This window comes from Lissotriton vulgaris, chromosome 11 (genome assembly GCF_964263255.1).
Source record: "Lissotriton vulgaris chromosome 11, aLisVul1.2, whole genome shotgun sequence".
Classification (NCBI taxonomy): Eukaryota; Metazoa; Chordata; class Amphibia; order Caudata; family Salamandridae; genus Lissotriton; species Lissotriton vulgaris.
The window spans coordinates 309,388,931-309,415,967 of record NC_141699.1 but is presented as its reverse complement, the minus strand read 5'-3'; the positions used below and the strand labels follow the sequence as shown (position 1 = coordinate 309,415,967).

General features: G+C 43.6%; 1 protein-coding gene across 1 annotated transcript in view; it reads left to right on the top strand.

Moving 5' to 3' along the window:
• The window catches only part of SCARF2 (scavenger receptor class F member 2), a 583,341-nt gene that overhangs the window by 244,314 nt on the left and 311,990 nt on the right, over positions 1-27,037 (top strand). Inside the window, exons 4-6 of the mRNA XM_086943279.1 lie at positions 1,860-2,379; positions 3,890-4,108; positions 4,817-4,945. Of these exons, the coding sequence (XP_086799405.1) occupies positions 1,860-2,379; positions 3,890-4,108; positions 4,817-4,945 (868 nt within the window). The remainder of the gene's footprint in view (positions 1-1,859; positions 2,380-3,889; positions 4,109-4,816; positions 4,946-27,037) is intronic.

The window sequence follows — 27,037 nt, the reverse complement described above, 5'->3', positions numbered from 1 at the left end:
CCAACTTTGCAATGCACTGACTGGAACCACCGTAAGGGTGGTTCCCACCAATGCTTTAAGAAATGATCGCCTGCTTGGGAATTTACTCCATCTCCCTGACAGAGAAACAGTAAACAATATAATGTAAATGGAAAACGCAATATTTAAAAATATAATTTAAGGTGGGAATAACTATGGTCTATGTTCCTGACGCCCACAAAGATTCACTGCCTTTTATTTATGACAGCAACGAAAAAAGGTGCAAGCGACTTATTCAGATTTACTCAAAGCCAAGTGTAGACTTTCACCACTATAGGAAAAAGGTGGGTACCCTGTGTGAATAGGAGCTGCATTCAAGTGACAATGTGTAGAACCACAAACATTAATTTCTTTACCGAAAAGTGTGTGTGATTTCCTGTTGGACTTATCACCAGTTATAATTAATAAATATAAAAAGGTTATATTGTACATGGGAAAGACCCTTTAGGAATACATTGTGATGTTTTCTCATTGTTTACGTATTTTGCGATAAAATGTACTTATATTTTCAACCTTGTTTACCATTAAATAATTAATTGTTGCTACTGATTTAGATAAAGAGCTGATCATGCAGGTTGCATTCAATCAATGGATTTTCTAATTTATTAGAAAAAACTACGGTAACTTTTAAATCTACCTATCTTGGAAGTTTGAATGAAGGGACACTGTTTTTTATGGTGTAAAGAGGAAGGGGAAATATTATTTCTCACATTGCCTGATCAATGTAAGGCCAATCAGTTAGCGCCTGCTAAATAAGTGATAAGTCATAATTCATAGGTTAGAAGATAAAACAGTTGGATGATTCAGTTATGTGGAGGTTAAATGAGTGATTGACTAAGTCCATTAAAACCATTCATCCCAAAGTAATCTGAAATCATCTATGCAGGCGTTTGTCGTGTCCGCATAGGATGAAAACAAAAACAACATCCTTCAATCCACACACCCCACATGGTTTAGCGTGCACTCATGTAGGCAAGCAAGTCAGCGCCATGCAAACAGGGGTAGTAAGCACTATATAAATGCTGCATTAATGTATTGGATAACCTTACTTTCAGGCCTGCCTGTAATTTGATCATCCATGAGGCCGCCAGAATGATTTCGGACACAAAAAAAAGTGGACGTATAAAACTTGTCTTACTCATTGAAACTTTCTACATTCTAAGTTCAACGTGTATTTCTTACAAGCCCTCAAAATAAATACGTCCAAATACCTAAACGACTAATTCAGAATCTCATGTAAGGTAAAGAACTCCCAATAAAAAAACGATGTTCACTGGAAAATCCCCAAAGTATCATACTTACACTTTGTTCTGCTCCTTCACAGGATGTGCTCCAGGACTTTGAACTACATACCGAGAGAAACTAGGCAGCCCCTCGTCAGCCTTGCATTATTACTCTTGACCTCAAATAAAGTTTGATTTCTCCGAATTGAGTTAATACAGTGATTCTTCACATATAATTCTCAACATTCAATTTTATCCAGCTCGCATTTCCGCCCATTTATCACCTATAGCTCTAAACCTGTGCCTCATAACGTCCTTGGACACTCCTTCTAGAACCTTGCACAGGGGTTGAAAGATGATGGTTTTTAATGCTTATTTTGATGTGTTTTTAAGTTAGAGTTTATCATCTTTGCCGGCTGAAGGACTCAGTACGTATTTCCTTTTAAAGTTGACAACATATTTTACATCTATATTTTTAAGACTCATTGTTTCAGTCTCTGACTATCATTTCAAATTTTCTGACACTGTATATGGCTTTGATCTCCACCCATAATCGATTTCTGCTATGAAAAAACAAATACACTTCTTAGTGTTGCCTGTTGTTTGTTCCTCTTTTAGAATGTCCTAAGCAGTTTTGGGGACCAGATTGCAAGGAAAAATGTGCATGCCACCCTAATGGCCAATGCGATGACGTAATCGGGCAGTGCACTTGCAACCCAAACCGCTGGGGAGTAAATTGCGAGAAGGCCTGCTTGTGCAAGTATGGCAAGTGTGACCAGAACAATGGAAAATGCACTTGTGATCCAAGCTGGTGGGGTCCACAGTGCTCCAATCCCTGCTATTGCAGCACCAACTCTCAGTGTGAGCAGAATACTGGAAGGTGCATCTGCCAACCTGGATGGTGGGCACGCAGTTGCAACAACCAATGTGCCTGCAACAATTCCCCCTGTGAGCAGTTGACTGGCAGGTGCCAGTGTCGTGAGCGGCTGTGGGGGCCACGCTGTGAACGCTTTTGCCAGTGCCACAAGGGAAAATGTAACCAAGTGGATGGGACTTGCACCTGTGATCCAGGGTACAGGGGGAGGTTCTGCCGAGAGCCGTGCCCAGCTGGATTATATGGACAAGGATGTCGGAGACGGTAAGTTCTCAATATTTTGCTCTATGGCACAGAAGAGATATGCAGGTTCCTACAACAAGGATTTGTTGGATGGAGTGCGATTTAGAATGCTGGCAAAAAGCAGTCACTTATTTAGGTACAGAATTTCCAAGTTTTTGTGTGTTGCAGTCAGCTGTACATTGAAAATGAGAGAGACTTCTTGATATTTCAATCTCAAGTTACTATTTAGCAATACCTCCTCCAGCCCTCATTATTATCTATAAATCTATCCATAAGGTCACACATTGCTATCCACAAAGCCCTCTATTAGCCAGATAACTGCCTTCCCTAAATCTATATATTAAGCAAAAGATTGACATTCATGACCCTATCAAAATCACACACATTGTTATCCCCAACACTTTTCTTCCCTAACATGCTGTGATCCACGAATTTGTCCAATAGACCACACAAAGTTAAATTGAAACTCATCTCTTTAACCACAAATTACTTTTCCTAGGGTGTCTGGTATCAACATAGCATGGAAAAAATATTTCCTGATAATATGTTGTGTCCTAATTATTGTTTACAAAAATCTTGCCCCTTTGGTTTCAATATTTGAGCATCTACACCAAAGGAGACAATATGATTGTAAATTATATTTAGGACACTATATTTAAGTTAAACAATACATATCGGTCAATGATGTTCTGGCATGCATCTTTTAGGCCATTCATTAGAGCAAACCTTATTTGTTTCCAAAATCTTTACATTTGGTAACTCCTTGATATTAATGAAACCCAATTGTTGGCCAACACATTGCTATCCTTGAGAGTATTCTATGGATCCCACACATTGTTATTCATGAACCACTATGTGAGCACTTGAAGAAATCTCCAGTAACCCTTCTATGAGTTGTGTTTATCAATGACCCAGCTATGGGTATAGGAGTTAGTATTCATGAACCTACCTGGGAACCAATCATCCATGGACCCACTTGTGAGCTTGTGTGCTGCTATCCTTGAACCTTTCCATTTGCTCACATTATTTTGGAATGTGTGCATGTATTGTTATTAAGAAAACATTTATCAACATAAGTTGACTCTCACTCAATTCTAAATGGCCAATGTGTGAATGGACTGCCTCTCTGTCTGTCTTATGGAGTTTGCTGCATTGGCTGTGAAATTAGCTGCACTTATATTCCTTTGACGATATAAGGGCTGGACACATTTCACATCGAGATGAAATTTTACACACACACAGAAGTACAAGCAGCCATCCATACATACATGCATGTAGAGAGAAACCTGTGCAAACGCATAATACAAATACTGATAATCTTATGTAAAGAGTAGGCTTACGTATTCTGTCGTATTACAAGTACCAAGATTGACTTTTTCTGTTGTATTACAAATACTATTATGCTTATGTAAAGAGTAGGTTTCATTTTCCAGTCATGTAAAGAGGAGCACTAAACTAAAGTTGTGCTTTATGAAGCCATAGCTTATTTCATCCATGTATTAATTTACATATTAATGTCACTTCTCCTCAGGTGTGGCCAATGTAAAGGGCTGCAACCCTGCACCATAGCTGATGGCAGATGTCTTGCCTGTGAACCAGGTTGGAATGGGACTAAATGTGATCAGGTCTGCTCCACTGGGTTTTACGGGGAGGCTTGCGAAAAGATTTGTCCGCCTTGCAAGGACGGCCACACGTGCAACCATATCAATGGAAAATGCTCACACTGCAACCCCGGCTGGATCGGAGATAGGTAAGCTACTGCTAATTTCGCAAGTATTCACTCTATTTTACTGAAGACAGGCGAACACAACTTGCAACAATATGTTGATAAAAGCATAGGAGAAGATAGTTATGCAAAAATATTTTTCAATGCTGCTGTTGCCTTATAGGAGTGCTATACCCCCACTAATTTGCACGCGTTGGAAAGCATAGCAGCGGTATCACATCCATTCTTTCAATCTAATCACTATATTGCAACTTACATATAGCTTGAGATTAGAATAATGATGATACACTTCACAAGGTAAGCATAGATGGCGTTAAAAATGGCAATTGTATACTTACCGTGTGATGTAGGTTTAGGCTGGATAATGGATGCAATATTATTGTAGGTCAATATTATCAACATTGACATGGGGTTATACAATCAAGCGAAGTACTTTTTTCGCAGATTTACTGGCTTATAAAATATGTTTTAAATAAATATTTGGAATGGGATTTTGATGGCTTTCATTTATATATGCTATGTGAAAAACACCTATATTCTAGAGACAGTTCTAGAGGCAGAGTTTATGAAACTCTTCAGATGTTCCTTAGGACCGTGATCACCATTAATGTACTGATAGACATTTATGTGGACATTTTAAATGTACTTAAGTGCTAATAAGAACATTGTTTTGCTCATAGGAATGTTCTAATATATGTAACTTTAGTTGACCCATTGCTGTCCTTTGTCCAGGTGTGAAGTCAAATGCCCCAATGGCACCTATGGTGAAAACTGTGCTTTTGTCTGCAATGACTGCTACAATGGGGAATGCCACTTTGAAACTGGACAGTGCCTTTGCAGTGCAGGATCATATGGTCCATAGTAAGTGATACTATTATGTTCCGCCTTGGTTTTGGTGTTGAATGAGGTTTCTGAATTTATCGTTAATGTTTTTCAAAACTGCCTGCTTCCCTCGTGTAAGGCTGCATATGTACCTAGGCCCAGAAACGCACATTCTCTTCCTCCTGCTTTCAGTGGCTGACTTGGGCTTCATTTAGGTGCTAGCATGAAGCTCATGATTGGCATGCTTTCCTTCCAGATCTTCATGATTGGCAATCTGACAATAAACAGCAATCAAAAACTGTGAAGTGACCAAAATATACTCTACAAAATATACAAACAAAATTACTCATATCTTAACACTTGGCATTAGCTAGTATTCCATTTCCCCGTACTTCTTCTTCCCCTTACTCCTTCAATCTATCTTTCTCATGTTCTTTCTTTCTCTTCTTCCGGCTGCAACAAGGATCAGCAAATCAACACAGAAGAGCATCAACTCCTGTATGTTTAATTTAATGTTTTAATGTAAAAGCAATGGACACCTTATTTGTTGTCATTGTCGCTTTACCAGTTTGCATGTTTTAAAGAATGTATTGTATGGTTTATAGTGTATGTCATCTTGGTGGTGAAATTATTTTACTTGGCATTTGAATAAATTCTATAATGCCTAGTGCGGTGTGGCAACGTGCTTTAGATGGCCAATTATTGGGTACATTTTGGGATCATATTCTCACTACAGATATAAGGATGTGGGTGACTTCATTAACATTCATTATTAAAGGCTGTGGAATGAACCATGTGTAGCAGTGTAAAAGACAGAGTCAAGAAATACTGACTTATGCTAGCCAAAACATTAATTTGGAGAGATTTTTTTAACGCAACACAAATGGTTGACTAAATAAGCTAAACACAAGTTTAAGCAAAAAATTGATTATGGGAATGACCTTAAAGATCACCACGCAAAATAAGGTGGTCAAAGGGAGGAAAATCTATTGATAGTCACCCTGCCATAAACAGCAGATTGTGTTCTTCACTCTGACTGGAGGCTTAGTGGCAGATGGGCCAATGGATCAAGGGTTTCCACTGGTAGAGCCAGCTGAGACTCCTCCTGTGGAAACCCTGAAGTTCCACCACTTCTTTATGGTGAGTTTAATGAGGCAGGTGAACTGGCAATTTATGACGGGTCTCCTGCTGTACCAATCTGTAAAACCCTGTGTCTTTTAATGAGAAATGCTGCATGAAATGCTTCAAAATACTCAAATGTATACAACACCCACTAAATTTAGTTACAAGTTGGTTTATGAAAAATGTGAACCAAAGTTTTTTTCTCCCTTTCTTAGACCAGCATTTCTGTTGGCCTGATTCACAAAGGTAAACTTACAGTTTTGAGTAGATTTACAATCGTTTTCTATTCTTAATGGTATTTTACTAATTGTGTCTTTATGACTGTGGGGTCTCTACACATAAAAGATAGAACTGTCTTAGTAAAATACCTTTGTGAATACCAAACGATCTTATACTTACACAAACGTGTAGGTTTATCTTTGTGAATCAGACCCACTCTGTAATGGCTTTGGCCCAGAGTTCCACTATTTCTGACTTTATCTTTGCACTCAATTTCTATCTTTACATAATTTAAGTTTGTAATCTTTTAAGGTGGTAACCTGCATAGAAGATCATTTCTTGTTTGGCTCTGAATGTCTGTCAAGTTTGACGTATGTCCTGAAAGGTGCTTTCTATGTCTAAGCTGAATGACTTGGCCATCCTCTATTTCTAATGCATTAGTTCCTGTTTTTGCACTTAAGTTTTGAAGACAATTCACTTATGTCTAAGCTAAATAGTAATTGAGTTCCTGCTATGATTGAGTGTGAGGACCTCCATTTGTTTCCCAGTCTGCCAGTATTCATTTCATTGATGGGTGTACCTCACCTTAATTCCTTTGAAGGGAATCATAAATGTAAATTTCTGGCAGTTGTCATCAGAAATTGAAATGCCTTGAAAGTGAACTACTTACCAACATTTCTTTCTTTAGTATCTATAGCTTCTACGTCCGTTATTTACTCCCATCACCTAGGCTCTTTGTATATCTACCCATGAGAGAGGCATTTAAGAGCTTTGTAAAACAGTGCAGTCACCCATAACTGGAATCCCTCACCTAGGCAAGACTGCATTTTCTGTTATTGTATGTTATGTTAACACTGCGGCCAAGCTGGTTCTGAATCTTCCACCCAGATCCCCTCTGCCCCCTATCTGAGATCTCTACACTGGCTCCCAGTCAGACAGCGAATCCTATTTAAGATTCTCTGTCTAACACTCAAAAATATGTATGGTAAAGACCTGGGGTACTGGTCCAAAAAACTACATTGGTATAAGCCTTGTAGGGTGCTAAGATCGAGCAACAAATAATTTCTCACACCTCTCAGAATCCGTTCCTCGAGAAATGGAGGTAGATCTTTTTCCTTTGTTGCCCCTGCTTCTTGGAACAAAATCCCCTTAAACCTATGTACTATCTCAGATAACAACTGCTTTCGCAAGAAGCTGAAGCCATGGCTATTTGACAACTAAATGAGTATTCTATCAGAGCTGTCTGCAAGCGCCATGAGACTTCAGAGTGATATGTGTGCTGTATAAAATGTCCCTGATTCGATTTGATTATACTAAGAGACAGTCTGCAGCAAGATTGATTCCCTCTTCAAGGATGCATTGTGTCCAGCACAAAATAGTGGATCACTACACTAGGTAAAAGGCCATTCCATCTTCCCAGTTCTTGAAGTAGCTCTTGTGGTCGCAGCCCTAAAATCATATAGCAGTTTTACTTTGGATTGATTTCATAATACAATATACATCAAAGCCATGGCCAAACCTCAAAGCAAAAAAACAGCTGACCTAGTTTTAAGCACTTGGGCAGATCTTTTACCAGATCTGTCAGAAGACAGATTATCTCTGTGGCCTCCCTCTTTGTTTTGACTGAGAGCTATCTGAAACTTGGAGGGACCACACTTAGGAAGTCCCGACAATATCTTTCCAAATAAACACTGCTTTGACCAAATAGAGCTTGGCAATTAATGCAAAATAGAGGATATTTAAGAGGCCAAGGGCACTGTAGACTGCACAGGGTAGTGAATCCCAGTGGAGCCAAGAGGACCTTGTGTTCCAGATAAGCATGGGCGAATTTTGCGAATCTTGCGTTCGCGAATTTTGCGGATTTGCGAACTCGCAATCCGCAAAATCCGCGAATTCTCGCGAATTTGCGGATTTTTTTTTGTGTTTGCGCGGGTTTCTGCCAGTTCGCGAGGGTTTTGTACAATTTCGCAAATTGCGAACTTACCTGTCGGGTCGCAAGTTTCGCGAACTTGTTGTTTCTACGTGTCCAGCCTGTTTGGGACACTCTTCTTCATCACTGCCACTCTCTGTCACCACTGCCACTCTCTGACTACTCATGCCACCCTCTGGCCCACCCATGCCACCCTCTGTTTCATCACAGCACCCTCTGGTTGTCCAGGCAGTGTACATTATTGTGGCAACACAAGCACACCTTCCCTGCCTCAAGTGACCTGAATTAATTTGGGGCTGATTAATGTGTCACAGAATATTTTTTTAGCTGGCACCTGCTTCCTTAGTGCTTCCTGATTAGTGATCTTTTGCACTTGCTAAGTGCTTTCATTGTTGCAAAATTAGTTACAACACCTGCCCTGCCCCAACTGACAATAATGAATTAGGGGCTGATTAATGGATTTGAACTTCCAGCCTGGCTCCTGCTTGTCTCCCTTAGCTGTAATTCAGGACCTTTGTGGCATATGTGTAACTATTCTGAGGTTCAGAGCAGGGTCACATAATAGTTGCAACTGGCAACTGAACTCTGGAGGGGCCCCTCAGGAAGCACTACAGGAAATGGCTACTAATGATGAGCCTGAACTTTTGAACCTGGTAAGTAGTTTCAGTTTTGCTAAGATCGTATTTCTGCAATTTTGCACTTATTCGCGGGGCGCGAAGTTGTACTGGGAAGCCGCGAACTCACGCGAACAGTGCGAGCAGTGCGAGCAAAATCCGCTGCTCGCGGATTTGCGGATTTTGCGGGAGATTCGCGAATTTACCGAAAATCCGCAAAATCCGCGAGCAAAACGGATTTTCCGCCCATGCTTAGTTCCAGATGTTGGACCAAATAGGAGCTCTGAACACCAGAGAGTCCATGAAATGAATAGACATTTAACCCTTTCGATGCGGGTGACGGAACCATTCCGTCATCAGTCACGGTTGAGCTGTGCTGATGACGGAATGGTTCCGTCACGACCACACCCAGTTAAGGAATGTTCAGCACAGTGCTGAAATTCCTGCCGCACGGAAGTGGTTAAGGACTGCAACTGTGTTGAGGCTGCCGTTGTGTAGTCCTGTGTTACCCTATTTCGATTCAGTACAGCATGAGGCATATTATTAATATTATTATTATTATATTTAAGTTTATAAAGCGCACAGCTACCCGGAGGTTTCCCGGCGCTAGACCAAATTAAGGAGAGAGAGGCTGAGAAATATGAAGGACGACTATTGGTTAAATAACCAGGTTTTTATCTCTTTGCGGAACTTAAGGTAACAAGGTTCAGTGCGCAGGGCCTGGGGAAGAGAATTCCAGAGGGAGGGGGCTAGGTAGAAAAATGAACGGCCACCCATTCTTGCTCTTTTTACTCCGGGGATCTGAAACCTATTCTGGTTGGAAGAACGAAGGGTACTGGCAGGACGATAGTGATGAACTAGCGTACTGAGATAGGATGGGGCCTGGCCTGCATTGATTCTGTGCATAAGGCAAAGTGCCTTGAATTTCATACGATTTTCAATGCGGAGCCAATGCAAGTTACGGAGGGAATTAGAGGTGGGGGATTTATTGGGAAAATTACAGAGCAGCGAAACCGCCATATTCTGCACTGTCTGAAGTTTTCGAGTTACCTCTTTACTTGCCCCCAGGAGAAGAATATTATCGTAGTCCAGTCTGGAATTAATTAAAGCATGGACTACGGTTTTCTGTGTCTCTAGGGGAAGCATCCAGATGATCTTTCGGAGCCATTTGATGATAGTAATGCAAGTGGAGGAGGTTTTAACCACGTGGTGTCTCATGGAGAGCTGGTCATCAAAGATGATACCAAGGATACGAGCAGTTTTAGAAGGAACAGGGGGGGTACCCATTTGGGTGGGCCAATGTTGGGGCCCCCATAGAGCAGTATTCTGGCCAAACAGGAGAAGCTCAGTTTGCCCCCCGTTCAACTTAAGTTTATTTGCGTGCATCCACGTGGCAATGTTATTATGCCCCATGCAGAGGGAAGAGGGGGTGGTTTGAGATCCTGTCGAGAGAGAATAGATGATCTGCGTTTCATCGGCATATGAATAAATGGTTAGCCCAGCTTGTTCCGCAATCGTGGCCAAGGATCTAACATATACACTAAAAAGTAAAGGGCTCAAAATTGAGCCTTGAGGGACGCCATATGCTGATTTATAAGTTTGAGAAGCAGAGGAAGGGGAAAATACTTGAAATGTACGGTCTGTAAGAAAACTGACCAACCAGTTGAGGGCAGAGCCGGTAATGCCAGATGATTTAAGGGCAGTAATAAGGATGGGGTGGGAAACCGTATCATATGCGCACTCAAGTCAAGCAGGATGAGTGCCACGGTTTCCCCCCCATCCACTGGCGACGGATGGTTTCTGAGACCCCCAACAGAGTGGATTCAGTCGAGAAACCGGATCTGAAGCCTGATTGTGATGGATGAAGAACGTTATTAGATTCAATAAACCGGGTGAGTTGTGAATTAATGTGTTTTTCCAATATTTTTGAAAAGATAGGAAGGAGAGAAATGGGTCGGAAATTGGATGGATTATTGGGATCAGCATTAGCCCTTTTTAGTATAGGTACTATCATTGCATGTTTCCATGCAGAAGGTACCTTGGATTCTCTGAGGGAAGAATTAAGTAAATCCAAAATAAGTTTAAAAGAGGAAGGGTTCAGGATTTTTAGAATATGAGGAGGAAGTGGATCAAGTGGGGAGCCTGATTTAATACTACTGATGGTATCATGAAGTGTGGAAGTGGTAAGGAGATCCCAGGTACGGATCTGCTGTGCAGATGAGAGGATATTCTCTTCTGGGACATTGGGTTCGCAGAGGATCACGGGTCAGGTGCGTTACAGAGGGTATTCTGTTGTGCAGGTATGACGTGCAAATCCGCCAAAGTCTCAGAATCACAAGAAACGGCTGGATCGGGTGATTGAAGGGGGCAGTAGGTGTATCAAAATCAGTGTAAATGGCATCGATTTTAGAAGTAAAGAATGCAGCCAAAGAGTTGCATTGTGAGGCATCTAGACAAGGCGATTTGGGAAGGCACGACGCGCCCGACAGTTCTTGTACTACCTTGAAAAGTGCCTTAGGGCGATTTTGTGCCTCCAGTATGGTTAAATTAACATAATTCATATACCATTTCACCCACCATAGAGTCATACAAAGATGAGCTGACTGACCCCTGAATCTTTTGAACCACCACAATATGACCTATCGTTGCTGAGATAGCTCATTAGGTCTCGCCTAAGCAGCGCGCATGCGCTGCATAGGAGAGAGACCTGTAGCCATCGGCCCAGCTTTCCCTGCAAAGACATGCAAGCGTTGCATTGTTTGCAATGGCAACGCATGCACGACTGGCTATTTCCTTGCGGGAGCGCACGGCGCCATATGGTGGCGCCATATGGTCGCACGCTCCCATAAGGAAATCTCGCAGGCCCCCTCCCCTGCTGCCGCGCGAGGCGCACACTTGTTGTTGCGTTTCTCTGCTCTTTTGCAGCCCCACTGGATCCCTCTAAATCTGAGCTGCTATTCCTATAAATGTCAGGGTCTCTTGCTCCCCCTTCTGCCTCTTCCTACCCTTCTTCTCTGTCTCTGCAAGTCTCTCCTTCGCACTCCTTAGCTGTTACGTTTCCTCTTTTATTCCAGTATTTGACCCAGTGGCCCCGTCTTACGGCCTCGTTTCTGCCCCCCTTCTGTGTCTCTGGCTCCCTCATCTTAAATTCTCTTTCCCTCTCCCTCACTTTCCACCTGATGCACGCTTCTTTCATTCTCTCCTTCACGCCATTTCTTATCCCAACCGCCCACCCTTCTTGGTTCTCATTTCTTCTCCCTGCTCAATGTCTCTCTTTAACCACATCCTCGCTTTAGCCACCTTTCCTGCTGTTTCGTATCCAGCGTGCTATGGGCCATAATGTAGTCATGGGTTATTTGCACCCCCCTCCCCCAGCCTCAAGTGAAGTAGTAATAATAGCTATAATCCAAGTGTCACTGCATCAGCTGTGCACTGAAAGCTAGCCCTCTGCTCACCTCTTCCTGCCTCAGCCCTCTCTTTATTTTTCCACTTTTCCCTCCTATTGAAGTCGTTGTTGTCTCTTCCACCCACCCCTTCGATTCTTTATTAGCCTAAATAATAACACTGTCCGTTTTATTGCTCTCATCTGATCGGCTCCTGTTCATATCTCCTTCTCCTCCCTTTCTCTCTCCCAGGACCATCTTTCTCCCTCTACCAGATCCTATCTACAATATGTCATCCATTTTATCACATTGGCCCATCTTGTCCTTTCTTAAACTCTCTTCTTGATACTTGCCACTGTGTTCTTGTGCTCCCTGCTCGTGTCTCCCTTTTTTATCACTCTTCCAGCTTCTTATTTTCTTCTGTTCCTCATTCTCACTGAACTTCACGTTCTGCCCTTTCCCTGTTTCTATAAACACCTCTTCATTTTCTCTCGCCCCGACACCCACTCACCTGCCTCTCCCGCAACCCTCATTCGACGTGTCTGCCACGTCTTTCTTTCTCATTCATCAAGTCCCCACTTCTTTCATTCTCTCATTTATGTGTATCTCCATATTCCCTCTCTCTACCCGTGTATCCTTCCACTCTCTCCCCTCGTAACTATCCCTTGTCCCTGTTCTCTTTTCCCTTTCCCTTTTTTCTCTTTATCCCCTCGCCGCCGCTTTTTCCTTCTTTCGCGCACTCTATGAATAATTTCTGTCACCCCTTCCTCTACAGATCATTGCACTTCACCCTCGCCCTTCATTAGTGCACCTCTTCCTCACTTTATATCCTCTGCCTGCAGTTTTTTGTCTCCTCACCTACCCCCGAGCCTTGCTGATGCACAGTGACTATTGACGCTTCTACGATGGGGAGTGATTTACGTCTCTTTTTCTCTAGTGGGGGGTCAGTAAAGGGCAGGTTATTATTATTTTTTGTTGGGTGGGGGTGCTTGCATGGGTGGTGATCCTCACATGTAGGGTTAGACACGTAGTGGTATGAATGCGACGCCTCGTACTCCTAAGATAAGCAGACCTGCTGCGTATTTATGATTGAATATTTCGATTTAATGCAATTTATTAACACACCACTTTTCCCTGGTTTCTGCTGTTCCTCTCGGACCCAGTGGGGAAACAAGTGAGAGTTTGCGGCCAGTGGGGCCGCTGTCAGGTTAGACCAGGCCCAAACTAGCTGCGCGGAGATCACAACAGCAACCTCGCTAATACTTTTGATGATTGCCAACGTAGAGCGACACAACCACACACACACAACCACACATACACATACAACCACACACACACTCACACACACAAACCCACAACCATCCACACCCACAATCACACCCACAACCTCACACACAACCATACACACAACCACACACACTCAACCACACCCACAACCAAACACACAACCACACACACAACCATACCCACAACCACACACAACCACATATGACCACACAAAACCACACCCAACCACACCCACACAACCACACACACAGACACACACACACAGACAACTACCCATACACACATACAACTACCTACACACACACAGCCATAGCCACACCCACAACCACACACACAGCCACAACCACACACACAACCACATCCACAACCACACACACAACCACACCCACAACCACAGACACACACAACCATAACCACACACACAACCACACCCACAACCACAACCACACACACAACCACAACTACACACAACCACACAAAATCACATACAACCACACCCACAACACCCACAGCCACACACACACACACAACCACACACACAACTACACTCACACACATGACCACACCCACTTCCACACCCACACACAACCACACAAAACCACACACACAACCATAGCCACACCCACAAACACACACACACAACCACACTCACAGCCACACACACACAAACACAACCACACACACACAACCACACACACACCACACCCACATCCATACCCACACACAACCACACAAAACTATACACACACAACCACACACACGCAACCACACACACCCACAACCACACACACAACCACACACACAACCACACCCACAACCACAGCCACACACAACCACACAAAACCACACACATAACCACACACACACACAATCAAACACAAGCACAACAACACCCACAACCACACCCACAGCCACACACAACCACACCAACAACCACATACACAACCACAAGCCCACACAACCACACACATAACCACACACAACCACACACACAACCACACACACACACAACCACACACACCACACACATAATCAAACCCAACCACACAACTACACACAACACAAACACAACCACACCCAACCACACACAACCACGCACACACACACACAACCACACACACAACCAAAACCACACACACAACCACGACCACACACAGAACCATGACCACACACAACCACACACAACTACACACACAACCATGGATGGCACTATGAGCTGGACATCATGTTTTGAAAGAGATACACCTAGCCAAAGGCAGCCAGTGTAGAAATTGAAGAGCAAGGAAAATGCATGAACTTATATGAAGGTTGATGAGTTGTTTTGAAGTTGCATTCCAGATTTTTTTTGATCACTTAGTTGGCTGCTGTGCATTATAAACCATTGTCGAAGTTCAGACGGATGAGGACTAGACTATAGGTGGCTTGAATCTTTTGTTGGAATCCTAAATAAAGGGAATTTTTGCCTATGCATCGGATCATTTTGTGATTTGCCTCGCTTGACGTGTCAGGGACGGACTTGAGTCCCAGTGCTTAATGTGTGCCAGTGTTAGTCAGTGCTCGGCACCTGTACTTATTTCTTCACACGGCACAGATTTATGAGAACCCACTACATGGTGGAACTGTCAGTCTATTAAAACAAGCATTAGCATAGCCAATAAGTCTCGCTTTTGGGACCTTATAAGTATTTACTTATGCAGCACAATATCCTTGGTGCAGCAACATCAACTGTTGCATGGCTAAACACTTATAAGGTCCCAAAGGCGAGACCTATTGGCTATGCCAATGCTTGTTTTTAACATCCTGCTGAAGCCTTAAACACTGATTCTCTAGAGGCATTGGCATACTCTAACACTGGTCCCCTGAATTGGGATTTCCACATTGTACCCCCAAATCTAACTATTTGTCCTTTTTTGATTAACTTAGATGCACAAAATGCTTTGTGCTTTGAGTTTATAACTCCTAATGACTTACCTATGTGAGCGTGACAGCCCTTCCTTCAGAGATCGAAACTTTGCTTTCTGTTCTCCTGCTGTGCTGTGGGAATAGACAGGGTTCCAGTTTTCTTAAGAGGGGGCGAGGTCATGTTTGAATATCATGCGATTTGGGGAGTTTCGACAGTTATTCAAATAGCATCATTCCCTCGCTCATAAAGAAGCCGGAATACAGAAATATCTTCAAGTGATGGAATGGATTGTCCCCTAGGGATGTGAACTGTTCGTGTGATAGAGCGCTGCGATGAAAAAATGAAGGATGTCAGGCGCCCTTGCAGCATCTTCTCCTCGAGAGGTCTAATTGGTTCAGTGCCTGTGGACAGGATCGGAATGAGCTCAGAGGCCCTGGAATGCGGGACTTCTGTGGAGCACATGCTGTCAGGAACTGTTAACGACGCGGCAAGGAATGAGGGCCCGCCTTTCAAAGAGGAGCTGTTTGTTTTCCGAGGGAATGCCTTCCTCCTCCTGTCCACCACCACAGAGGCCCGGGGCGTTGTCGAAGATCCATGACTCGAGTGAATCCGAGCCAAACACTCAGCGATTCCTAACATTTTCAGAAGAAAAAACTGAGAAAATTTCAAGATCGGTCAGTGAGTGACCTATTTTGTCCATCTTTACTTTGAAGGTGCACTGTTCCCTAAAAGATGAGTATGTTTTGTTAAATAGGGTGTTTGAGCGGAATGGCTTCATTTTTGTTTCTTTGTGGAACGTGCTATTTGGTCAGTTGCGCCTCAATGGCAGAGGAATTCGGACACAGTCTCAAGGGCTCCATTCGTTTGATTCACTCCTCGGGTGCTTTTCACCCGTTGCATATTATATAAGCTGCTCGAGTTAATTAGTTCGTGCGTCACACTCAAGCATCTTTCCAGAGTCCATTCGATATCTCTAGAAGGGCAAGTTTCTCCCAACTCGCTGAGGATGGGAGGTGACAATACAAAAAGTAATTCTGGCTCAAGAAAATGCACAGTTCCCATGGTGATGCTTTCTGGTTCCAGAATTATAAAAGTGCCTGTGGCATTTCTTGATAGGTAATTTGATAGCATATTATACTAGCTTTCATCTGATTGTGTGAGCCTGACTTGAGAAACATGTTTTAATAATTGTGTTCATTCAGCAAGCACAAGCCTATATCTTTCAAGCTGATTCGGAGCTCTAATTCAGTGTATGACACTTCTCATGATGCACCCAGGGCGAGCAATGTTAGATATGGTGGCCATATATTGTGGGATTGTCCATTTGGATTAGTTGGTTGGGTGAGAGGACGATAGTCCTGTACTAGTTGCTTGCAAATTCGTTTTTTTAGTTTGTTGCTCTGTATCTTGTAATAGGATCAGTGGCATAGCAAAGATGGACGCTGGTGCAAGAAAGGAAAATGGTCACTTTGACGTCTGATCGGGTAGTAAATACAGCAATTATCAGTGTTCAAAGGGCCCCTCATAGCTCTAGGCTCTGTTGCCACTGCACCTGCTGCACGAGTGCCCGCTACACTCCTGGTTGGGATATAACAAGTATGTGAGTCAATGTTGCAGAGGTTGTGAATGTTCAAAATGGTGCCAGCTGTGGTACATTCAAGCTTCAGCAGTCTTCAGAGTGTTATATGGTCCTTATATTCTTGTTTGTGCCATGGCATGGGTGAGATAGATTTAGCTGCTTTTCTGTGTCGGTTAGTTGTTATTTTTTCTGCATTAGTAGACTCTCTGAGAAAGTGAAGTAGTAGATAATGTGTAGGAGGTATCAGTGAGTATAGTTCGGAAGAAACACATTGTGAGGCTTTAGTTATATCTGCCGTAGGTACAAATGCATTGTCTCTCTTGGTGTACTTTATTACCAGGACACTTACTTTCCTGTATTCTTAACGGAGGACACTGACCCAGCGAGACGAAGCCTTCAAGTGCACCAGGGCACTCGGCACATCGGCACACGAGATCTCCTGCCCACTCCTCGCCGCACCCGTTCCGCGGGTGCCGCATCGCTGCTCTGTAACAGCGCCAGCAGCCTTCCTGGAGGACACGCAAGGACCAACAGCGGCAAGGCGGTAAGGGGCGCGAGTCACCAGCAGGGCTGCGAGCGTGCGGGGACTTCAATTCCCAGAAGTCCCTGCGAGACCAAGGAAGAGCTTCCGGTCCGCTCTCCCTGCTGGCCCGCCCCCCGCCCATCAAAGTTGTTTAAAAAGCGTTCCCGTTCCCGCCATCAGCGGGACACTTACTTTCCTGTATTCTTAACGGAGGACACTGACCCAGCGAGACGAAGCCTTCAAGTGCACCAGGGCACTCGGCACATCGGCACACGAGATCTCCTGCCCACTCCTCGCCGCACCCGCTCCGCGGGTGCCGCATCGCTGCTCTGTAACAGCGCCAGCAGCCTTCCTGGAGGACACGCAAGGACCAACAGCGGCAAGGCGGTAAGGGGCGCGAGTCACCAGCAGGGCTGCGAGCGTGCGGGGACTTCAATTCCCAGAAGTCCCTGCGAGACCAAGGAAGAGCTTCCGGTCCGCTCTCCCTGCTGGCCCGCCCCCTGCCCTCGCGAAGCTTACTACATAAAGGCAACTAACTCCCGCAGCGCGGGACGCAGCCCGGGCTAAGACTGGGCAAAGACAGGGCCGTTTGAGGCCGTTAGAGTACGGAAGAGTCCGGTCCGGCCCACCACCCTAACGTCTACCTCTCGGCCCCTTATAATACAGGTATCTGCAAACAAACAACCTGAGTCCCTCACTATCTGGTCAATTATCACCGACCCCAGGTGTACAACCTTTGTAAAATGAACACGAGATCCACCAGGCAGAAAAAGAAATCTAAAAAGAATGGCATAGGTGATCAATTACTAGGTCCAATGGATGACTTTCTGGCCAAAGCGAATACTTTTATAGATCAGAGTATAAGCTTAATCGAGGGCAGAGTTTCTACGGAACTGGCAATTGCACGTCGCTCATCAATGGGATTACTTGCAACAGCAAAAACCCCGGAAGTAAACCCAGCTACAACGCAAACGGCGACGACGACAAACAGACTTAGTCTACCCAACAACGTCGATTTGTCAGCTTCACAAATATCCGTATCCCTCTCAGAAACTGACCTTGAGAACACCCCCGACATTTTTCCCGACCCCACACCCGAAGAAACCAGGCAATTGAGAGGCAAGCGGGAGGGGGCTGTAAAAAAACGGAATACTAAAAACACATCGGACCATACTATAAACACCATAACATCTAAGCATCCAATGTTGTCTATTGACACAAATGCCCCAATCGCAACCAATTACCCCGCTCCCCCAACTAAGAACGTGGTAACAATCCATCATGTTCCGCGTGATCCCTGCGATTTGTTAATGCCAGACTCACTAACCTCAGAACATATAGGAAGACAACGAGAAACAGCAAAATTAATTACAGAGATAGCGTTTCTTTTAAATTCCCACATACGCCCACTAGAAACTAGACTTAGTAACATAGAGAGGCACCTAGTAAAAATCAGCGGCCCCTTAAAATTCACATCCCCACAACTTCATACCAAGCCCGCTGCAAACCCAGAACACACTGTTCCTAAGAAAACTGTAACTATACCTCCCCCACAGTCTAAAAAACAAACCACATCGATCCCTCCAACAAATCCTACCAATCATAAGAAGGCGACCTCCATGCCTTTGGTCATCCCCTCTCAAGCTAGTCCCCAACCATTACTCACCATAAATCCCACCTCCACCAAAAATCCTGTTCCCAAAACACCAGCACCTAAAACACCCGCACCAACAAACCCTAAACCACCTCAAACAAAAAATGCACCGAGATCGACAAGCGAACAAGTGCCCACCTTTAATTTACCACCTGAGGCCACCCCATATGTGGTAGTTATGACGGGGGTCCCCGAACTCACAGGTGAAGGGACAGAACCAAACTGGTCATTAAAGAACAAGGTCCAGTTTTGGTTGAACACCAATCGCCCCGTCCCGCCACCTTGGAAAAGTAAAATCGCCTCAGTATCCAGGACCTCGTGGGTAGGCTATAGGAAAAAAACAATCCGAGGAGACTGTATAGTCATTACGTTCGAGGATCCCAATATAGCCGACTACATTTGTTCATGGGAACGTAACAACTCTTCCGGGGGGATTGTCACAAGACCTCTGTCTTACTTCTACCCGAAAAGGTTCAATAACAGCAACTACCAACGTAGTTTTGATAACATGTGGAGGAAGCCTATCCCGCAACCATGGGAGCTTGAACCTGCCTCCCCAAATCCTGCAACGCGACTTACCGAACCCATTAACTTTCGGTATCCAGCTAATCCGAATTACCAGCAGAGAGAAGTCCCATGGCAGACCGTGGGTCCTCAAAATAGATTTGGAAACTGGGAGCAATGGGAGAGACCACCTTACCAATCTTTCGGTCCCAATTATGAAGGCACCAGCAACGGGCAACACTGGCTAGGCTTCCCGACCGCGAACAGGTTCAGTGGCCTGGAAATGGTCGATTGACAAACATCTAAATCACCGGAGCCCTTATCAACCACAATAGCTCTTTCACACCCAAACCTGGTGCCTACCCAATCCATACCACACAATTACAATGTCGCACAGCAGCTTGAACCCACCCAGCTTTCCATGATTTTCTGGAATGTCGCTGGACTCCGCAACAAGATTGAGGATGGTTCGGCAGCAGTCTTTTTGAATGACTTTCAAATCATCTCCATTCAAGAAACATGGGCAATAGCTGCCCTCCACCTAGTGGGATATAGAACTTTTAATTCCCCCGCTCTTCCGAGTGTCTCAGGTAGACCGAAGGGGGGTCTGGTAATCTACATGGCCAACACTATGGTAGACATAAAGATCATCAAGACAGACCTTTTCCCGAACTTTCAGATCCTTACGCTCTCTGTAGGGAAAAAAACTCGCATATCAATAGTAAACATATATAACAACCTGGACCCCGACAAATTTCTGATCATTCTTGACCAAATTCAAGACAAGTTAACAGAACATACCCACCATAAACAGAAAGCGGACTCTTCCTATGTAATTTGGGGTGGTGACTTCAATCTGCATCCCTGTCCGAACATTGATGTCTGTGGAATAGTAGACGAGTCAGATATCCCTTTAACTCACTTCACCCACTCAGGAGTGGGGTCTGCTATGAACAAAATACTATCAAACCTGGATCTCCATATTTTGAACCCTGTTCAACAAACTATCAATAAATTTGAGCCAACATATAGAGGAAGGGGCCATGAGACCACCGTGGACTATATATTAATTACAGAAGCCTTAAAACCGCGAGTTGGAACATTTAAAATCTTGGAAAACTGCCTCAGTGACCACTCCGCCCTCAGCCTTAGTCTCCAACTATTTCACTCGAATCCTCTGATGGTAACAATAGCCAACACCCTATCACAGAATAGGCTCGAGTTGCACAAGACAAATGGCTTCACCATTAAATGGAGTAAAGTGGACCCTAATACTCTTACGAAGAGACTTGTCACTCTCGCCTATAAAAACATCATGATCTGTCTTGATCCCCAAGCGGAGGCGAATCAAATCTTAGAAAATTTCAACACCATTATAGAATATGTCAAAAACCTGCTAACCAGACCTCATAACCAAAATAAACAAAAGACCACAGGCTGGTTCAACAGAGATTGCACAAAAGCACAAACCAACTTGAGGAAAGCCCTCGGAGAAACTAATAGAGATCCAACAAAGATCCAAGGCCTCAGAAGAGAATATACTATTGCCAGAAAGACAAGGAAAAAAGAACTAAAAATATCCCTTTGGAAAGCACTACACGAGAGTGCACTCGCGAAGGATTCCCAGGCTTTCTGGAAAATAGTCAAATCTCCCTCATTAACTGATCCCAGCGGACCAAAAATAGACGTGGCCATTGACGAGACCACATGGACGAGTCATTTTTCGAAAATCTTCCAATCTACATCTAACTGTGATTTGCATCAGGCTGCACACAAACCAGCCACCTTTCCTATCTCTTTGGAAGTCGATCTACAAGATTTCGAAAAAGCTTTATCCCTAAGTAGGCCTGGAAAAGCTCCTGGTCCCGATGGGGTCCCTGTTGATTTATTCAAATTTCTTCCCGACCTCTGGACCCCAATAATTACGAGAGTTTGCATGGCAACCATGGAACTCGGATTGTTGGACTCATGGTCATCATCAATAATGGTCCCCATTTTCAAGAAGGGGGACAGGCAAGACGTTAAGTGTTATCTCCCAATCTCCCTTCTTGACTCCCTGGGTAATGTGGTCGGCATAGTCCTCCTTGGCAAATTGCAACAGTGGGTAGCGGACGAAAACATTCTCTCTGACCTACAGTTTGGCTTCAGGGAGGGCTTTGGAACAATTGACCAAGTATTGAACCTCTCCATGCTTACATCCAAGTATATCCTCGCAAAAACAGGAACAATCTTCATGACATATGTGGATTTGTCATCCGCATTCGACTGTGTCTCACACTCCAAGCTCTGGTCGCTGCTGAGTAAGATGGGGGTCGACCCCCCCCTTTTGGACTATCTAAGGGAACTCTATAGCGGGGCCACGGCGAGAGTGAGGTTTGGTACAAGAGGAGAACTGACGGCACCGTTTGGGGTAGAGCGGGGAGTGAGGCAAGGTTGTGTCCTGGCCCCCTTTCTATTTTCATTATACACCAACGGTCTCGAAGAGTGTATGTTGAAGGGGGGAAGGGACCTCCCAAAAGCAAAAGATCGCCTGATCCCCGCCCTGCTCTACGCGGACGCCGCCGTCATTTTAGCCCAGACCCCAATTGAACTACAGAAACTACTGACCAAATACGCAGATTTCATGGCCGCCCTGGACCTGCACATAAATGTAAAAAAAACCTTTGTTATGGTGGCAGGCGGCGCAAAAAAACAGGTAAAAACCATTTTTCTGAAAAAACAAAGAATCGAAAGAACCTCACATTACCCCTATTTGGGCATCATGATAGATGATGCCCTAAGTTGGAAACCGGCGGTAGAGGCCAGGAGACATCTTTTCAAAAGAGCGATCATGGCACTCATGACATTTTCAAACAGACTAGGGAAAAAACCCCAAGTCGAACTGCTTCAAATATACGCCGCAAAGTGCCAATCCATTGCATTATACGGTGCTGGGATTTGGGGGCATATTAACACCAGCCCCATTCAAAAAGAGGAAAACATCTTTACGCGATTCCTCCTAGCAACACCACGAGGCACTTCGATCTATGCCTCGCACATTGAATTGGGAATCCCCTTCATTGAAGACTTGATTAAAATCCAACCTCTAATGCTTTGGAGAAGAGTCTGGTTATCCGAAGAAAATAACCTGACAAAAAATATTCTTCGAGATATCATGGAGTTGGACAACGCAAAAAAAATACCCTGGCTCACATACATTAGAAACTTCCTCTATGATCTAGGGATCGAGAAATACTATAACAACCCAGAACTAATGAGTGAACTTTCTAAAAAAGATCTAAAACAAATAGCACTGAGCCATCTAGACTCCCTGAGACTAGTAACGATGGCTACAAAAAAATCTGCCATCCATGCAATTTTGACTCAGCAGACTTTGAAAATTCAGCCATATCTCACACTGGAGATTTCCACCTACGAAAAGATGCTCCTAACAAGGTTCAGATTGAACCTATTTTTCAGACTGGTGACTTTCCCTGATAAAAACAATTGGAGCACCCAAATGGTCCTGTGCCCTTGTGACGATCATTCTCACCAGTCCACCATCCATACAGTACTTTTCTGTAAGTTCTATCACCCACATCGAAAGACATGGCTTATCCCTTTATTAAAAAAATGGGGCTATAGGCAGTGTCGCCCAGCGATGTTATCACTTCAACTTTTGGACTCTGAATGTACAGTGTACCACGTACTAAACTTTTTAAAATGTATTATGAGACATAGAAATAATTTGTAAACCCGTAATTTACTACCCTCTTACTCTTCGTAATATCTTAAAACTTAAATGTAATTGCTTTTTAAACGAATGTTTTTAATATCATGTTATCTTTTATGGCTTTTTCAAACTGTAAAAACCGAATAAAGATCATTATTATTATTATTATTATTATTACCAGGATGAGTTTCAAAGCATTTGTATTGAAGGGTGGTCATTAATTTACAATTACGGTGGCTATAATCCATACAGCCATGACAGCAGGGGCGTCGTGTTGAGTCTTCGCTTCTTTCCTTGCCACTTTACTCTTTAGGTCATAGAACCTTTGGAGCTCATGAGATCGAGAGTTCCAGGATTCGGTATGTGGAGTTGAAGGCTGGAAGGTGAGGGAGTGATGACGGGGATCGCGCAGCTGCCTTTACTTGTGACTGATTGTTTCACAGGTGAATAATCCTTTCAGCTACAGTGAATATGACGTCGCCCAGTATCAGTGTGTTGCGATTTCTTGTTTTATCATGAGGAGATTATGAGACTTCTCAACCAAGTCAATTTAAGTAGTTGCATTAGATTGCTGTTTATTTTATCAGTTACCATACTTGCAAGTCCCTATGGCCTTTGTGTATGTATTTATATAGCTCAAACCAGACACAGTTGAGTCTAACCTTGAAGTAGTGCATCATTGCTGGTAAGAGGGAGATATCCGAAACGTAGTTTTTGGGTGGCCCTCCATGAGCCTTCTAAAGGCTACTGCTTCAGTAGCCTCCTGGCCTCTCAATGCAGAAAGGCTGCAGATAGACCAGAAGAATGAAGGGCGAAGTATGGGCAAGTGTGCCAGAAAAGATTGAGGGCACCCATTCCCCACGTTCCTGTAGAAGGGAGGTGTAAGTAGCATCCTGGATCTCACAATTGTAAAGTAACAGTTTGTCAGTGGAATGCAAGATGCAACTAAGTAAAAGATAAATGCCAAAATGGCAGGCTCTTCCCTGTCCTACAGATAACTGTTTGCCACAGAGAGGCAAGAAGAACTTTCGATGGCAGGGGGCTCACAAGCTGAGACACCACATTTTGGGGAGAGAAGTAGAGGAAGGGAGGCCCTCCAAAATAATGTTCATCACAGGATCAGAACACTCACATAGACAAAAAAACAAATAAAATGAGCTTTGAGCTACTATAATGCCACCAATTATTTGTAAACATGTTTCAGTTAGTAGACAAATAAAATTTGGAATAGCGTGCACCCCACAAATTGTTGACATTGTTTTTCACAAGGAAAACAGGGCTTTGTTGTTGAAAGTGGGACTAAGGTGAAATGATGGCTTTTAGCATGAATGAGACGTTAAACCAATAAAGTCATCAGGATGACCTGTTCTAGGAAATGGACATACCGTATGTTTATGGACATGGTAAACAGTTGCACTGTTAACTAGAAGCAGCACAAAAGGATTCTGGCCGTTGTTCCCTACCTTGGTGGAAAATTAAGAGTCACTTTGACGTGCTAGTGTCGAGTGGTCAGTTACATAACTTTGTAAACATCACTGGTTAGAAATAACTGTCCTAAAGTCCTTGACATGCTGTTCTCACACTTCAATAAATGTCTTGCCCTTATGTTCCCATGACAAAGGAATATTTGGCTAGGGATGAATAACTGGTTATTCCTTGTTATAATGCAACATTAAAATTCAAAACCCTTACAATTACAAATAGCGAAATAAGACATTAACTACTTCAAGCAAGGCAGAGACTTCGCTTTAGTCATTGCTAACATTATGGACTTCCTGGTCAGGGATAACAAATGACCAGTGATAAACAATGATAAGGGCAAATGCACAGCCTGGCAAGAACATCATGTAAAATATATTTGCTCGAAGAGATATGAGGGCTTTTGGTATCGGAAACATTCACAGGATTATTTCTGGTTTGCAGACCACTTTCCTGAGGTCGTGAGAAGAGAGGCTGCTTTTATTTAAAAGCTCGGTGATGTTGTCAGTAACAACACTTAGAAACCAGCCATAACAACACGGAGGTCCTGATTCTCAAATAAAGCGGGAAAGTTACTCAGATTTTAAAAAGTACAGATATGCACAATCATGTTTGTGCACAAAAAGTGTTACGTTTATTTTTTAATATATATATGAATGAAAAGCATCCGTTTATTTTTTATTTTTAGAATGGATAAACACCTTCTTTCTCATTCATTAACTGTAGGAATGTTCCCTTCATGTTCCTAAGCTCAAAATAGACTCGATGCTACCCTTTATAGCAGTAAATCTGCAATAATTTTTATTATTAGAATAGAATTCTACTTAAAAAGGTTTGTGAGTATCGACTAACTTGTGCTTCTATGGCTCCTCATTACTGCTTTCGGTTGCCCCGTACTGGAACACCTACTGCTCCCTGTTGTGAGAAGTTTTCCTCACACTTCCAATAATTACATGACGGTGTAATTTTAGGTATAAGTAAATGCGTTTACACCGAAAGGTGCTCAGATACATTCAATAAACCGGCTGTGAGCAACTTTTTATAGAGGATGAGTGAAAATGAGTACATTGAAACTGAATGACATGCTCATTCAAGGAGAACTTGGAACATCGTTGTATAATGCAATGCACAAAGGAAGGCCCATGCAAACAGGGCCCAAAACAAGCAATTGCAAAGCCAATAGGTCTGACTTGTACCTGTCAATGCAAGTCCATTTAATTTGATTTTCCAATGCATGTTTGTGTTATTTCAGTCAAGTATTCTAGTAAACCTTGTTAGTAATTATTCGAAAATCCAATGATAGTCACCGGAATGCCAGCCCATACTTACAAAGAATTAGACCAAGCAATTGTGAAGCTTCCAGGTGCAGTGGTTGAAATGTGTTCATGAGCAGATCCTAATGTGCTGTCAGTAAGGACTTTGTTTAGACCTTTGAAGGATGGTTGTTTGCCTGTTTCGCAAGTGTTTTATCATGAGTGGAATCTTGAAATCGAGGTGGGTGCTGTGCACCTCAGAAACCAAAATGATTTTTACAAGCGCCGTAGATTCCAGTGGAGAGGAACAGATAGAAGTGTTGTAAGGGTCAAAAGTGAAGCAGAAATACCAGTAGTGAATGGAATGGTAGAAGTGAGCAATAATCGAGGGGGCACACCAGAGGAATGAGGAAAGGGTGATAGGAGGCAGTAATGAAGCAGACACTGGGGGAAAGTGAGAGGGATGGAGGAAGCAATGACGGAGGGGCCATAGCAGAGAAAGAGGGATCTGTAGGACTCAGCACTGACAATTCAACGTACACAGTCACTCTGATACATGTGAAGGCAGTGCATACTACATGCTGCTTGGAAGCTGAGAGCTCCGCTGGAGGTACTTGAGTCCAGCCATGCAACGCAAAATGTGGAACTCCCCTACACAATGTGTAGCGACACCTCTAAGACTCCAATTTGACACCTAGAATCTTATTCCTGAGGCTGAATGTGGGTGGTCCCCTAAAAGGTTATAGCCCCCTGCTTTGCAGTGTGGCAGAGTACCACCTTACACCCCTGCTTTGGTCAAACTTCTTAAGTAGTAGCGGTATTGCTGAAAATGAAAACTAGAAACAGAGGGGCAGATTTACAAGCCCCTTGCGACACATTTACGCTGCCTTTGCGTCACTTCTGTGACGCAGTGGCGGCGTAAATCATGCGCCATGTTGTGCCGTATTTACAACGTGACGCATCTATGGC